The sequence below is a fragment of the Gopherus evgoodei genome, chromosome 1, assembly GCF_007399415.2.
Source record: "Gopherus evgoodei ecotype Sinaloan lineage chromosome 1, rGopEvg1_v1.p, whole genome shotgun sequence".
NCBI classification, from domain to species: Eukaryota; Metazoa; Chordata; order Testudines; family Testudinidae; genus Gopherus; species Gopherus evgoodei.
Window position 1 is genome coordinate 262,111,757 of NC_044322.1, and position 15,414 is coordinate 262,127,170.

The 15,414-nt window shown below is 39.8% G+C and overlaps 1 protein-coding gene across 1 annotated transcript in view; it reads right to left on the bottom strand.

Moving 5' to 3' along the window:
• Positions 1–2,592: 2,592 nt before the first annotated feature.
• WASHC3 (WASH complex subunit 3) overlaps positions 2,593–15,414 on the bottom strand; it is a 30,830-nt gene continuing 18,008 nt past the window's right edge. The window contains 3 exon segments of the mRNA XM_030544374.1: positions 2,593–4,605; positions 8,916–8,967; positions 8,970–8,982. Of these exon segments, the coding sequence (XP_030400234.1) occupies positions 4,521–4,605; positions 8,916–8,967; positions 8,970–8,982 (150 nt within the window). The 3' untranslated portion in view covers positions 2,593–4,520.

A 15,414-nucleotide genomic window follows, 5' to 3' on the forward strand; every position in this document is an offset into this window, starting at 1 on the left:
TATCTTTTCCTTTCATTAGGCACTGACTGTAAAATTCAACTGCAGCAATGGGATTTTTCCCTGTCTGATATCCAAAACAAGTCAGTCAACGATAGAAACGTATTAAAAGGGCCAACTGCATGAAGGTTAAAATATTGCTGTGAGCTTGAAGCATCTCATATCAGTGCAGAACCAAGTGTCCCCATCCTCACACCGTCACCAGATATTTAAAAATAAAAAAACAAATAAATGTCAATTTGCAAGAAGGACCATGAAACTTCCTTTTCAATCTGCAGCTGATCAGGGGAATTGGGTGAAGGACAGCCCAGTGGTTTGGGTGCTAGACTAGGACTTTGGGAGACCCAAGTTCAATTTGCTGATCTGCCATAGACTTCCTGCATGACCTTGGGTAAGTCACTAAGCCACTCAGTACAGATGGGGAACTGAGGCACACTGGGGATAATAGCACTTCCCTACCTCACAGGGAGTTGTGAAGATAAAGATTACTCCAATATCGGAGTGCCTCCCTATGGAGGCTAAGTACCTTAAAGAGTTATTCCAGCTATGGACTGAAATAGCCCTCAGGCCTATAAAATGTAGCATTGCCCTAGACAGAAGTTTTAAAATATCTAAGACTTGGTTGCAGGAAGGTGTATTATCTGAATGTCTTTCACCTCACTTATTCTCTACTGCATCTTTAGCAGTAAATTGCTGCTGGCAACTTCTTTTTAAAGCAGGCTTACCTGGAAAGCTGGCCTTTCTGTTGAACGAAATACTATGTGAAACTAGCATGGACCCAAGATGAACCACTTTCTTGCACTGTTTTGCATTGCACAGAAGACCGTGAATGGCTTACTCAATGGAATAGGCTTAGCCTGCAGAAGTGTTTAAGGACAAATCAGAGTTTAGAACCAGGTAACTAGAGAATTCTAGGATAGAGAAGAGAGGGCTAGGGCAACATTTTGAAACTATTCAGTCCCAAACCAATCTCCCATACTTAGTACTCATTGTTTCAGCAGGTGCACTGTGCTTCCCTTCCCCTTCCTGGCAGAGTCACAGCCGCTCCCCTCAGCAATGAGATGGTAGTAACAGCAGATGAAGTTGAGGCTGGAGGCCAAGAGGGAACAGCACATTCCTGGCACCACAGGAGCAGGATTGTGATTGGCAGCTCAGGTAAGGCAGGTGGAGAGGGCAAGACATCACATATTCAATAGAGGATTTAAAGAGGTTGAGGAGGGGAGAGGGAATCTCTCACTGAAGCTAAGAGGGAGGGGATAGTTATTTCAGCTTCTACACTTCAGTTTAAAACCAACAGGTGTGTTTAAGATTTTCAAAGTTAAGTTATATTTCCACTGAAGTGGGAACAACTGTGAAGAAGTGCAGATGGCAGCAAGATTTGTGTAAACCATGCAAAAAAACTGCATGACAACTTGTAAACTGCTGACCCCTCCCCCTGCGCAGAAATGGTACCCAAAAAAACCAAATGATTCTAGCCTGCCCAATAGCAAATACTACAGTTAAGGTCACTACAAGCTTCCATTTAAGGCTGGTCAGTCATAAGTGTCTGAAATGCCACCATTAAAACCAAACATTTTAATCCAAGTTCTTTGAAGTAAATGAAGAAGTTCAGCTATTCAGTTATTAGTGACCAGAGAAAAAAAATCCTTTAGTTTAAAACAGATTCAATTCACTGTTAATTTAAAAGTGGCATTACAAAAACAAATTAAAATAACCTCTGAATGGTCTTGCTAAATTCTTCTTGAGGAATAATCCCTGCTATATCTGAGTTAGATATGTTGTATCTTATGTTTGGTGAGTAACAATTTTAAAAATTAACCACTAACCCCACCCTTTATGTGACAATCATAGCGAGGTCAGAACAATCTGGAACAATTTACCAAAGGTGGATTCCCTATCATGGAATTTTTTAAAAATCAAGATTTAGAAATACAACCAAACATCAGCTCTAGGAATTATTTTTGGGAAAGTTCTATGGCCTATGTTATTCAAGGGGCCAACTAGATGATTACAATGGTCTCTTCTGGCCTTGGAATCTATAAGAAGAGAAAAGGTTTTGCAAATTAGTTTCTCTTGCCAGGGCCTAACAACAGGAAGTTGCTCCTGATAGGAGTCCATCCTCTGCTCATTTAAGGTGTATCTACAATGGAAAAAGAGGCAGAGGACAGGACTTGGCTTTCAAAAGTGCTGAGCACCCAGCAGCCACCATCAACTTAAAGCAAGAATGCAGGTCACTATCGGGATTCAGTGGGAGCTGCTGGATCCTCAGCAGTTTTGAGAGTCAGGTCACTTATTCAGTGCCTAAATATGGATTGAGAAGTCTATTTGCTCCTCTTCTTAAAATCTTGCCCCGACTATCTCTGCTCAGCACGTTCAGAATCAAGATATGTAGAAAAATAAAATAATTTACCTTTAGAGAAGATTACAGATCCTCCAGTTAGCTTTATGTAACTGTGTAAAGTGATCATTGTGCAACTCCACCAATGAGAAAATGAAATGTAAAAATGTTAACTTGTTTTAAATAGGATTATGACAATTCTGTGAAACCGTCAGACTAAAGATTTTAGTATCCGTTACACAATGAACAGTCACAACTTGTTTACAAAACAGCTTTAATTATATACACATGCTTCAATCAGTTTCAAACAGACTTCATGAAGTACCAGTGTTTTAGTACATGTGAAAGAACATTACAATACGCATTTAGGTTCTGAAATAACTATTTATTGCTAACATATCTTAATACTTCTTACTTGAGCAAGTGCTGGCTTAAACGTGATCTATTAATATTAATTAGTTATTCTTTAGTGCACATTGCGTTCATATGGGTTATAGATATTTTAAATGTAGAGGTTATACAGAGAGGCTGTGTCCACACAAGAGCTACAGCAGCACAGATACGACACTGCAGCTTTGCCACTGTAACGCCATAGTTTAGAAGTTTTCTATAGTGATGGAAGCAGTTTTTGGAAGAGTACTGCTGTCAGCCTAGCTATGTCTACCTTGGGGCTTCGCCAATCTAATTTTTAAGTGTAGACCAGGCCAGAGTTTCATCTCTTCCCATTTTGCTTATATAAGAGCTGTCCTTAAAAGTTACAGAATGAGCAGATGACTTGCTGGAGCAAAGCCTTTATCTGAAGCAGGAGGATGTAATGAGCTCTTTAATGAAACCTGATAAGTTTGCTCATAATCAAAGCTGCAATTCTAGTCTTTCCTCTGTGTTTTAAGATGAACATTGTTTAAATGATCCAGCCAATCTAGTAGTTCTGCTGCACTTAGCCTAACATTTCAGTGTAGAAATTCAACTGTGACCCACTGAGACCAAGTACATGGAAGACTTTGATGTAAAACACGTGGTATCATACAAGTCTTACAGAATTTCATGCTGTTTGATCCATACAGTGAATTAAGTGCTTTAGAAAAAGAGATTAGCTCTGTGGATAAGTCAGGCACAGAACGGGTTTCCTCATACCTCTCCCCCCTTCAATCCCCCACATGTAGCTTTACGCTGGTTCAAAGACACCACCTCCAGAGGTGAGAGGATGGTTTATCATCTGGATAAATTAATCCTTGGTTTTTCTGATGAAACTATCAAAAAAGGACACCAATTATGAGAGGGTTTCTTGTCCTACATAAGATGGACTAAGACCACAGACCACTTCAAATGAGCCAAACAGCTATCAGAGGGTGGTTTTGGTTATTACAGACCTGTATCACAGTGAATAAGTGGTAAAAGGCTTCAGAATTCCATTAATAATTTTCTGGTAACCCATTTCCTTCACAATGCCATTTTCAAAACAACTTGCTGGAGTTGTGCAGCCTTGTACTCCACTCTAATCTGGATTTATACAGATTCATTTTTTTTAAAATAGAAATTTCTTTATCAAACTTTATATCAAATTCAGAATCTGAAGCCAGAATAGCAGTTTACACTTTGAAAGTTAGATTTAATTTTTTTTGAATATCTGATTTTTAGATCAGTTTGCTATACAGAACTCCTTGGGTTCATTATAAAATAGCTAACTTTTGTTTTCTTGCTGCACCCTTTAAGTATAAAACCATTGCATAAGAAACATTACAGTGCATCAGTCTGAAATTAGGCCATTCCAATTTGAAAAGCCTAGCTTGCAAGCTATGGGATAGGAAGAATGAATTTAGATAAACAAAATGTTAAATTACAAGTCTAATCATATCAGACCAAAGTCTTTATTAGAGTTTCACAAATGACAGTTTAATAATATAAATAGTATTTTTTACTTCTGCAAGACAGAAGCATCTTGTATAAGGCCTTTTCAGCATGTGATAATGCATTATGACTATACCGATTGAGATCTTAGTTCAGGTTGAATGTGTTTGTCTGTTAAAACTTCCTGGAAGAAAACATGAGGATCTCAGCACCAAAAAAGGTGTTTGGTTTTGTTTGAGCCATATGAATAATTATTTACCATTCTCCTGCTATAATGTAAAAAGCGCCAAATATATGGCAACTTATCAGAAGTTGTCTAAGGCAGAAATCAGTTTCTTTAGTCACTAAATGAAGATTCACTGTCAGAACTTTCTTCTGCATTCACTTCATCTCCCCACGCAGGCACTAAGGCATCTGGTGTCCTAAAAGTGAAGATTATACTTTGTTAAATTCCAGGGGAAAACATATGATCAAAATGCTACTAATAGCTTGGTTTATTTAGCAGCTTTCACCATAAATTTACACAGCATTTTAAAAACAATAAAACCCAAGTTTACAATATAAGATATAAAAATATATTGGGTTGAAACCACTTCATTTTCAACTGATGTGTAACTTCAGAGCTTGCAGTCCACTGGATTTTGAGACCCAGTAGAGTTCAGTTTGGAGACACATTAAGAAAGCACCAGAAAATTCCTTAGTCACTAAAAGAAGCTTTACTGGCACCTGAAGAGAAAGCTGAAAGCAGACAGTATTTATTAACCCAAATTCTTGTACAATCTTCATGAGTTCTAGGACCATTACAGAATGGAACATGCTTTGCCCCATTAAGCAGTGAAAACAGTACATGACAGGAAGTGAACAGGGTATGCAACTAAAACTGCAGGATAATTTTAGGTAGGCAAAAACAATTAATTACTCAGACTGGAATTTGGCTATGATACCAAGACTGAAAATCTGACTTGCAGAAAGTCACAGGATCTTCAGTGACTACAAGCAGTCAAGCCTTTGCATTTACTCTGAAATACAGGAAGTAGTGCTCTCTTAGATATACAGAACAAATGTTCTGGCATGGTGTTAGCATAAACTCATGGGAAAACATGCCACCTAATGAATCACCAGTATCACTTTCTGCAGAACCTGTTTTTTCTTGGAGGTCCCCCAGCCAAGTATTTCCTAGGCTCAATCCCGCTTAGTTTGTGAAATGTGACAAAGATAAGTGCCTGATGGGGCATCACTCCTGGCACAATTTGACATTAAGTGTGTACATAGACTCATAGACTTTAAGGTCAGAAGGGACCATTATGATCATCTAGTCTTAACCTCCTGCACAATGCAGACCACAGAATCTCACCCACCCACTCCTGTAACAAACCCCATACCTATGTCTGAGTTATTGAAGTCCTCAAATTGGAGTTTAAAGACCTCAAGGTGCAGAGAATTCTCCAGCAAGTGACCGGTGCCCCACACTGCAGAGAAAGGCAAAAAGCCTCCAGGGCCTCTGCCAATCTGCCTTGGAGGAAAATTCCTTCCCAACCCAAAATATGGCGATCAGTGAAATCCTGATCATGTGGGCAAGACTCACCAGCCAGCACCCAGGAAAGAATTCTCTGTAGTAACTCAGATCCCACCCCATCTAACATCCCATCACAGGCCACTGGGCATATTTATCTACAAATAAACAAAGATCAATTAATTGCCAAAGTTAGGATATCTCATCATACCATCCCCTCCATAAACTTATCAAGCTTAGTCTTGAAGCCAGATATGTCTTTTGCCCCCACTACTCCCCTTGGAAGGTTGTTCCAGAACTCCACTCCTCTAATGGTTAGAAACCTTCGTCTAATTTCAGGTCTAAACTTCCTAGTGTCCAGTTTATATCCATTTGTTCTTGTGTCCACATTGGTACAAAGCTTAAATAATTCCTCTCCTTATTCTCTATCCCCTTTTTAATGATTCCTAACATCCTGTTCACTTTTTTGACCGCCTCTGCGCACTGTGTGGACATCTTCAGAGAACTATCCAAAATGACGCCAAGCTCTTTTTCCTGACTCGTTGTAGCTAAATTAGCCCCCATCATATTGTATGTATAGTTGGGGTTATTTTTTCCAATGTGCATTACTTTACATTTATCCACATTAAATTTCATTTGCCATTTTGTTGCCCAATCACTTAGTTTTGTGAGATCTTTCTGAAGTTCTTCAGAATCTGCTTTGGTCTTAACTATCTTGAGTAGTTTAGTATCATCTGCAAACTTTGCCACCTATTTACCCCTTTCTCCAGATCATTTATGCATAAATTGAATAGATACACAATGCTACTCCACCACCTTTGCCTTTATTTCTGTCTTTCCTAAACAGCACACACCCTTCAGTACCTGTACTCCAGTCATGACTACTATTCCACCATGTTTCTGTTATCCCTATAATATCCGGTTTCACTTCCTGCACCAGTAGCTCTAGTTCCTCCATTTTGTTACCTAGGCTCCTCGCATTAGTGTATAAACAATCTTAATTTTTGCCGTTTGGCTTCACTGACATCCTTTACCTGCTTAGGCACAGACATTCTACCACCAGTATCACCTATTAGACTGGTATCTACACTACCCTTCCTCCTTATGTCCATTCTCCTACCCACAGTTATATCCTCTCTCACTTTGGTTGGGAGAGGGAAGAAAACATCTCCCCCAAATTCCTAGTTTAAAACTCTCTTAATCAGTTGTGCCAGCCTCCATCCTAGAAGTCCACTTCCCTCCTTACTCAGGTGAAGTCCATCCCAAGAGAACAGTCCTCTGTCCATGAATGTTTCCCAGTGGCCATACATCCCAAAGCCCTCCTTATAGCACCACTGCCTGAGTCATCTGTTGATCGCCATAATCTTGTCACACCTTTGTTGCCCTTCTTTAGGAAGAGGCAGAATCCCACTGAAGATCACCTGAGCCTCAATTTCCTTAAGTGTCTTTCCCAGCCGGGCAGAGTCTCCCTTGATACGTTCCAGTGAGAAACTAGCCATACCATTTGTTCCCACATGAAGGGACAATCAGCAGATCTTTCCCGCTCCCGTTAGATCCTTTTCAGCCTCACGTCCACATCCCGTATCTCAGCACCCGGCAGACAGCACACCCTTCTGTTCTCCGGATCACTCTAGTTACAGGCCTGTCTATTCTCTCAGTAAGGAGTCCCCAATCACGTAGACCTGCCTTTTCCTGGTGATGATGTGATTCTCCGGTCTATCCCCTGTTCCCTCTGGCTGCGAGGTCCTCACGATTTCTACTGTCCCTTGCAATCCTCCGCAACCCATCTCATATCCTCGTGGGGCTCATATTTGGTATTATTGTCTCCATTGACTCTTCCCCTCTTCCTACAGGACTAGTTGTTCTTCTCTTCTTCCTTGCCCTCTCACCTTCAGTGACCACCTGCTGTGCCCCTTCTTCATTTTCCAACTCCACAAACCTGTTCTTGAGCTCTATTTCTACTTCACTAGCCTGTCTTTTCCTCTGCCTGGTTCTCTTAGTCACATGCTTCCACTGTCCACTTTCCTCACCCAGCAGTCTCCCCTCAGAATTCTTTGGTCCTGATTCCATCTGCAAGTTTGAGCTTTTCCCTTCAGCCTCCTTATGTCTTTGCTCCATCATCTGCTCAAACCCCCTTCTAAAACTCAACCAGAGTTTCCACCTGCATCTCCAATCCTCGGATCTTTTCTTCCATCAACTCTATCAGGCGGCACTTGATGCAGACAAAACTCTTATCAGGTACCCCCTCCAGGATCACGCACACGCCACAGCTTCCACATCCAGTCATCTTCATTGTGTCTTCCACTGCTGCCTCTGTATCGGTCATAGCCTTCCCACCTAAAACCTGTTAGTCCAGGAAACAAAGCAAAACCACCACCCCCCACAGCAAAACAAACCCCCCAACGGCACCAGAACACTGGTAGAACACCATCCACTCCCTTCACTAGCCTGTCTATTCCTCTGCCTAGCTCTCTTAAGTCTCCCCCGCAAACTCCCACTGAAACTCCTGTTTACAGCTCTGTTTGCTGGCTCCTGTGCTGCTGCAGCTGTCTATGCTGCTGCTTGACTGGCTGGCTACCTTTATAGGACCCCTAAGCAGAGAAGCCCCGCACCCTAATCAGGGCTCAGCTTCTCTCCAAGCACACTGCCCCTACCAGCTTCCACACATATAACTACAAAAACAATACATAAAATACAAGAATCTTCTCCTCCCACTGAAACTCCCCTATTCACAGCTCCGTTTGCTGGCTCCTGTGACACTGCAGCTGTCTATGCCAATGCCTGGCTGGTACCTTTATAGGACTCCTAAGCAGAGAAGCCCACATGTATTTTATAAACCTTCAGATAGGTTATTATAGGATTGGCTACAGGCATGGTCTCTGGTGTAAGATCTAGGGTCCCAATTGATCTGAGGTCTCTTGGGACTGAAAGCAACCTGAATTTTTAGTGTGACCATTTATCACTAAATCCAGTTTGTGTTGAGGTGGTAGGATAGACTGGAGAGTACAAGGGGACTGTCTGTGACTCCATCGTAGACTCTTCTAGTGATCCAGGAGTTCACATTCATTACTGGCTTGGTAAAATCTAATTGTAGAACATACCACCTGTTTGAGATACCTGCCCTGAGACAGCACTCTCAGTTGTTAACCATTCCAGACAGCATGACTGAAGCCTTTAAGTGTGTAGCACTCCAACCTTAGTATAAGATAGAAGTATTACTTACCAAGGAGATCTGGGTCTAGCCCCTCAGAAATCATTTTGTTTCTTATTGCATTACAGGAACACCCTGTGAGGGAGGGGAAAAAAAGTGTTTAAGGGGTATATTACTACTAAACAAAAAGTGAAAATCTACTGGAACAAATAGACTCCACAGTTGCTTTTAGGCACAGATCATGTGCAATGCTTCGCGTGTGCTGACTGAACCATATCACTGCTGTTGAATAAATATATGGAAACTGTTTAGCTATGGTGGCACCTGGAGCAAAAGGCCAATTGTTCTCATTTTACACTTCTGAGAGATTTCTCTAGTTAAACGAGGAATAGAGGAGGGTGATCTGCATTTACAGTTGTAGGCATCAGCAATACAGCTGACACTGTTTATGTACTGTATGTTCAAAACAAAAATCATTGCATTAACAAGACAACTTTCTAAACTTCACTGTTCAATCCATTTGCTTTTTGCTATATCCCATTCCTCATCTGTATATTGTCTGTTTAGATTGACACCCCTTTCGGAAGAGTCAGTCATTTACCACTACTAATGTGCCTAGTACTGTAAGGCTTTGACCTTACTTACATATGTGTAACTTTACTCACAATACAATTATGTACATGCATGTGTAACTTTAGGCCCTAATCCTAATTTACAGCAAAGGATGTTCAAGTATTTTCTATCTTACTCTTTCCTGACTTGTTAATTTTTTGTAATCATCCAAAGTTACTTAATTCATAAAGACACTGCTCCATCAATACTTTCCATATGGTTTCAAATTAGTATTCTAATATGTTATAGTTCACAAAAAGGGCAAACTACTTGGTACACAAGATACAACTAGATTTGTTTGCGTTTAAAGACGTAAAGGGAAGTTATCAATTACACATTACAATGCCAAGAGTAGCAAACATTTGACTGCTTAACACTGCAAGAAGTGGGACTGAACCCCATAACTGAACGCACATCCTTTCTGCCTTTAGGTAGCCAGCTGGGGCGGGATTAAAAAAAAAAGATGATTAAAACAAACTTTAAAGGATTTTTTTTATTTAAAATTAAATAAAAGGTTTATTTTTTTAAAAAAACTATTGAATTACATTTGACATAGGTTGTCAATGTTAAGACCTACATTTATTAAATCTATTAAATAAATATTTAGTACATATTTGCTACTAAGTTTTAAAGAAAGTCAAACCACTGAATGGGTGGAAGCTACTGATGAAGCACCTAGAACCAGAATTTGTTGAAGTGTTAAACCATCTTTTGACAGCAGTGGCTTCCTCTGTAGGTGCAGAGAGATTATTTTCTTCATTTCAGTTTAATGATTAGTTCATTCAAAACTAAAACAAATTGGGAGTTGAAAAAGCAGGAAAACTTGTTTTCTTCTTCTTCCAATCTATGAATAAAAATTAGGCATGAGGTTCCAAAACCTTGAGGGACATAGTGACCAACAATAATCAGATGAAATAAATAATTAATAATTTACTACAGTTAGTATTTCCTTTAGTAAATCAGCTTTAAATGCAAAAAATATATCCAGGACATTTAATACCAATTTAATACAAAATTAAAATGCTGGCTTTGTGCATTAATTTAATCCGAGTATCCATCCAAATAGAGTTTAACATAAAGCACAGGTAAAAAATTCATCTAGTAATAAGAAACTCATCATTCACCATTGTTCTAAAATATAAAAATTAAGAATCTGAAAAAATGTAAATTAAGCTATACAATTGCTTAAATTCTGCAGAGATATAGCGTATAATCCCGATTAGCAAAAAGAAGCACCAAATTTAGTGTAAAGGCTATATTTAGTTGCAAATTTAGTTGTTTTAATGATTACCAACAAATTAGAATTCAGTCTTTCTTCAGGAAAATGACTAAAAAGTACAAATGTAATACATGATTAAAATTGATATTTAAATTAAGGTTTCCTGCTTGCTGTTTTAAATCAGTGATTTAAGTCTGTCACCCCATGGCCAGTTCAAATCTGGTGCATAAGGTAGTGGACAAGTAATATTACACAATGGCTGTTCAGTGATTTATAGACAGAGATTGAACTACCTCATCATTGCTAGAAGTAGTCCCTTCAATGTTTTTAACCTTGATTTGATCTCATCTACAAAAGCACTTCACTAGTCATTTTCCCACCATCGTCTAGCACTGGTGAAGTTTCACTTTTAGTAACAGAGGAAGTCCTAGAGTAGGCAGGGTGCAGATGTGAGGGGCTTTCAGTTTATTGCACTGAGTGAAGCATGCATAATTACCTGCCTCGTGGACAGGTAGGTGGTGTATGTGTGCATTCGGTGCAAGCAACTCATGGCCCTCAGAGACCGAGTACAGGCTCTTTAAATCAGAATGGCTGAACTGGAGGAGCTAAGAGACAGAGATATATAGACGAGAATTTCTACCCCACAGTCTGATAGACTCTGTGCTGTTAAGGAGGATGAAAATTTGAGGGAAGGAAAACATCAAACTGGAGCAGAAGGAAACAATCCCATAGTTGGGACAATCCTTCCAGATGATGTCATGTCTTGTCTCATTAAGTCTACCACTGTAGGGGCAGGGAACCCAGTTATTAGGAAGAGACAGGTAATAGCAGTGGGGGATTCCAGAAGACCAGGAGAACCGTGTGGTGAATTGCCTGCCAGGTGCGAATCTTGCAGACCTCTCAAGACATCTTGATAGACAATATGCAATGATCATGGTACATGTAGGTACCAGTGTCATAGGGAAAAGTAGGAGAGAGATCCTGCAGGCCAAATTTAGGCTGCTAGGTAAGAGATTAAAGTCCAGGATGTCAATGAGACGCATTCTCCGAAATACTTTCATTTCCACACATAGGGCGACTTAAACAGGAAGAACTGTTGACTAGATTCATGTCACCTCAGGATAGAATGCTGAGAAAATTTTGAGACCATTAATGAATGCTTCTTGGAACAGCTAGTCCTGGAACTCACAAGTGGAGAGGCAATTCTTGATTTAGTCCTAAGTGGACCACAGGATCTTGTCTAAGAGGTGAATAGCTGAACTACTTGGTAATAACAACTATAAAGTAATAAAATGTAACATCCTTATGGGGGCAGAAAAATACCATTGAAACAAATCATAGTATCATTTAACTTCAAGAGATGCAACTACATAAAAATGAGGAAGCTAGTTAAATGGAAATTAAAAGTAAGAGTCACAAAAGTGAAATGTGTGCAAGATGAATGGAAACTATTTAAAAACACCATAACAGAGGCTCAAACTAAATGTAATCCCAATTTTTTTATTTATATTTTTAAAAAACAAACACAGCTAATCACTAATCTATTAGAATTATTTGATGGTGTCAGAAAACACATGCATAAGGATCATCCAGTAGAGATTTTCAAAAAGCCTTTGACAAGGTACCACGCCAAAGGCTTTTAAGCAAATTAAGCAGTCATGAGTTAAGAGGGAAGGTCCTCTCAAGGATTAGTAACTGGTTAAAAGATAGGAAACAACAAAGTAGGAATAAATGGTCAGTTTTCACAGTAGAGAGAAGTAAATAGCACGATCCCCTAAGGATCTGTATTGGACTAGTGCTGTTCAACATTTATAAGTGATCTGGAAAAAAGGGGTAAACAGTGAGGTGGCAATATGAAGATACAAAATTACTCAAGATAGTTAAGGCCAAAGCTGACTGCGAAGACTTTCAAATGGATCTCACAAAACTGGTCAAGAAACTAGCAGATGAAATTCAATGTTGATAAATGCAAAGTAACGCACATTGCAAAAAAAAATCCCAACTATACGTACAAAATGATATGCCTAAATTAGCCGTTACCACTCAAAAAAGATCTTGGAGTCATCATGGATAGTTTTCTGAAAACATCTGCTTAATCTGCAGTGGCAGTCAAAAAAGCTAGCTATGTTAGAAACCATTCTGAAAGGAACAGATATGACAGAAAATATCAGTCTCGCTATGTAAATCCACACCTTGAATACTGTGTGCAGTTCTGCTCTCCCCATCTCAAAAAAGATATTAGAATTGGAAAAGGTACAGAGAAAGGCAACAAAAAAAGATTAAGGAACAGCTTCCATATGAGAAGAGATTAAAAGGACTTGCACTCTTCAGTTTGGAAAAGAGATGACTAAAGGAAGATATGATAGAGGTCTATAAAATCATGAATGGTGTGGAGAAAATGAATAAGGAAGTATTATTTACCCTTTCCTATAACACAAGAACCAGGGGTCATTCAATGAAATTAACTGGCAGCAGGTTTAAAACAACATAAGGAAGTACTTCCTGAGACACAGACAGTCAACTTGAACTCACTGGCAGAAGATCTTGTGAAGGCCAGAAGTGTAACTGGGTTAAAAAATGAATTAGAGAAGTTCATGGAGGAAAGGTCCATCATCAATGGCTATTAGCCAAGATGGTCAAGGACAACTCCATGCTCCAGGTGTTCAGATCAGGGATTGGATGACAGGCTAAATCACTTGAAATTGCACTGTTCTGTTCATTCCCTCTAACACCTCTGGCACAGGCCACTGTTGAAAGACAGACTACTCAGCTAGCTGGACCACTGATCTGACCCAGTATGGCCATTCTTATGTTCTCTCCATCATGTTATCTAATTTATTAACTGGCTACTCATGTGTGTCATGGCAGAAGTGAGTCTTCAGGAAATATTAGAATGCTGAGAGGGTAGAGAGACCATGCAGTCATTCAACTCATGAAGGGCATTCCAGATGTAAGAGAGCATGGGGACAGTTGTGGGACAAGCAGAAAAATGCGTTGAGGCAGGCACCATCAGTGGAGTGGATGTGACTAGAAAGCAAAAGGAAAAGGTGGAAAAGCAAGAAGGGGTGATTTACATAGAGCCTTGAAAGCAAGGCCCAGAAGCCTAAACTTGATGTAGTGGAGGAGAGTTGACAGTGAAAGGATTCAAGGGCTGGGGTATGTGCGACAATGGTCAAATAACAGGTAAGAAAGATTATTTTAGCAGTTGTGTTTTGTATGAATTGGGAGGCACAGAATAAGGTTACCAGGAAGAGCAGACAGGAGGATATTTCAATCAAAGGCAAGAAGTGAGGGTCTGAATGAGAGTTTTAGCAGGAAATGGAGGGGGAAAAAATGAGTGTTGGAAATTATACAAGAAGGAATGGCAGGATTTAGACACAGACTGGATCTGAAAAATCAAATAGGTTGTTGGGAGATGACTCCCTTCCTGAACCTGCTAGCTGTGAGCCTGGGTGACAAGGAAGACTGTGGTGTTGGCAGTGGTCGCAGAGAAAGAGGGAGCAAAGAGAGCTTGGAAGGAATCGTTAGTTCAGTTTAGGCCATATTAAGCTTATGGCAATACATCCAAACAGAGAGAATGAGATGTAAGACTCAGTGAAAGGAGAAAAGTCGCGAGTGGACAGGTAGATCCGCAGTAGTGTAAGATGGCAAGTTGAAGTCGTGAGCAGTTACTACTTGGAAGAGGACAAAATGAGAAAGGCAGGCAGGAAAGGAGGACCTCCTAAAAGATACACTGAAGGTATGGCCAGAGAGGCAGGAAAGGACAATAATCTGGAACATTTAAGGGTAGAATTAGAATGGGGAAATAGTTAAAGGATGCAACAGGAAAGAGGAAATGAGAACGGAATCACAATTTAAAATGACTCTTCTGAATATAATAGTAATATATAAAGTCAAGCCTGAGTGTGCACTCGAATATAGGCATTCAAATATATATTAGAGAGAAAAATGCCTTCCTTTCATTGCAAACCCTTCAACAGCTTGTACACATATTCAGCAACACCTAAACATTCTCCCACTGGACAGATACCTTAGAACAGTTTGGCCCACAACACTTTGAAAGGAATGTTCCAACAGTATCTGCTCCTGTGTTTCCACTAGTACTGCTCAAAGAAAACTTGTTGCTTTGCCATCCTCTGCCTGCAGAGGTCAAGAAACACCATCTGGATGACTGCATGCCAAAAAGAATGTGTCTAGTTTCTGATCTCCAAGGGACTGAGCTTCTGGTGGTCTAAAAAGGACATGGGAGACCTCAAAAGGTAAATGAACAGTAGTGTGGGATTTTTTGGCATTGAAAAAATACTGTTTGTCCAAGGTAAGTAAAAAAGAGAGCAGGCACCCACGACTGATGGATTAGAGAAGCATGTCTGTACTACCATCACAAGAGAGAGAACACAGGAGTGCCCAGTCTGGTGAAACGATAGCAATGCTAATTCTGCTGCTGTGATTAACATTTTCCGGTGTGCTTCCACTGAAAAAAATATCACAACTCTAATTTTATATATATAAGTGGTCACTTTCAACAAACAATTAAGCTCAGGAGTTTATAATAGTGTCAGATATAGATTAATTTATATTTATTACTGGGTGTCACACAGCTCTGTTGCCATCTGCCACACGAAACTTCAACCCAAAGTTTTCTGTTTTTTTTAAATGCATAAACCCTTTGGAGTTGTACACAACTACAAAATATCTAACATTCTCTCCTGAATTTTAGGATTCATAAGCCCTGGAAG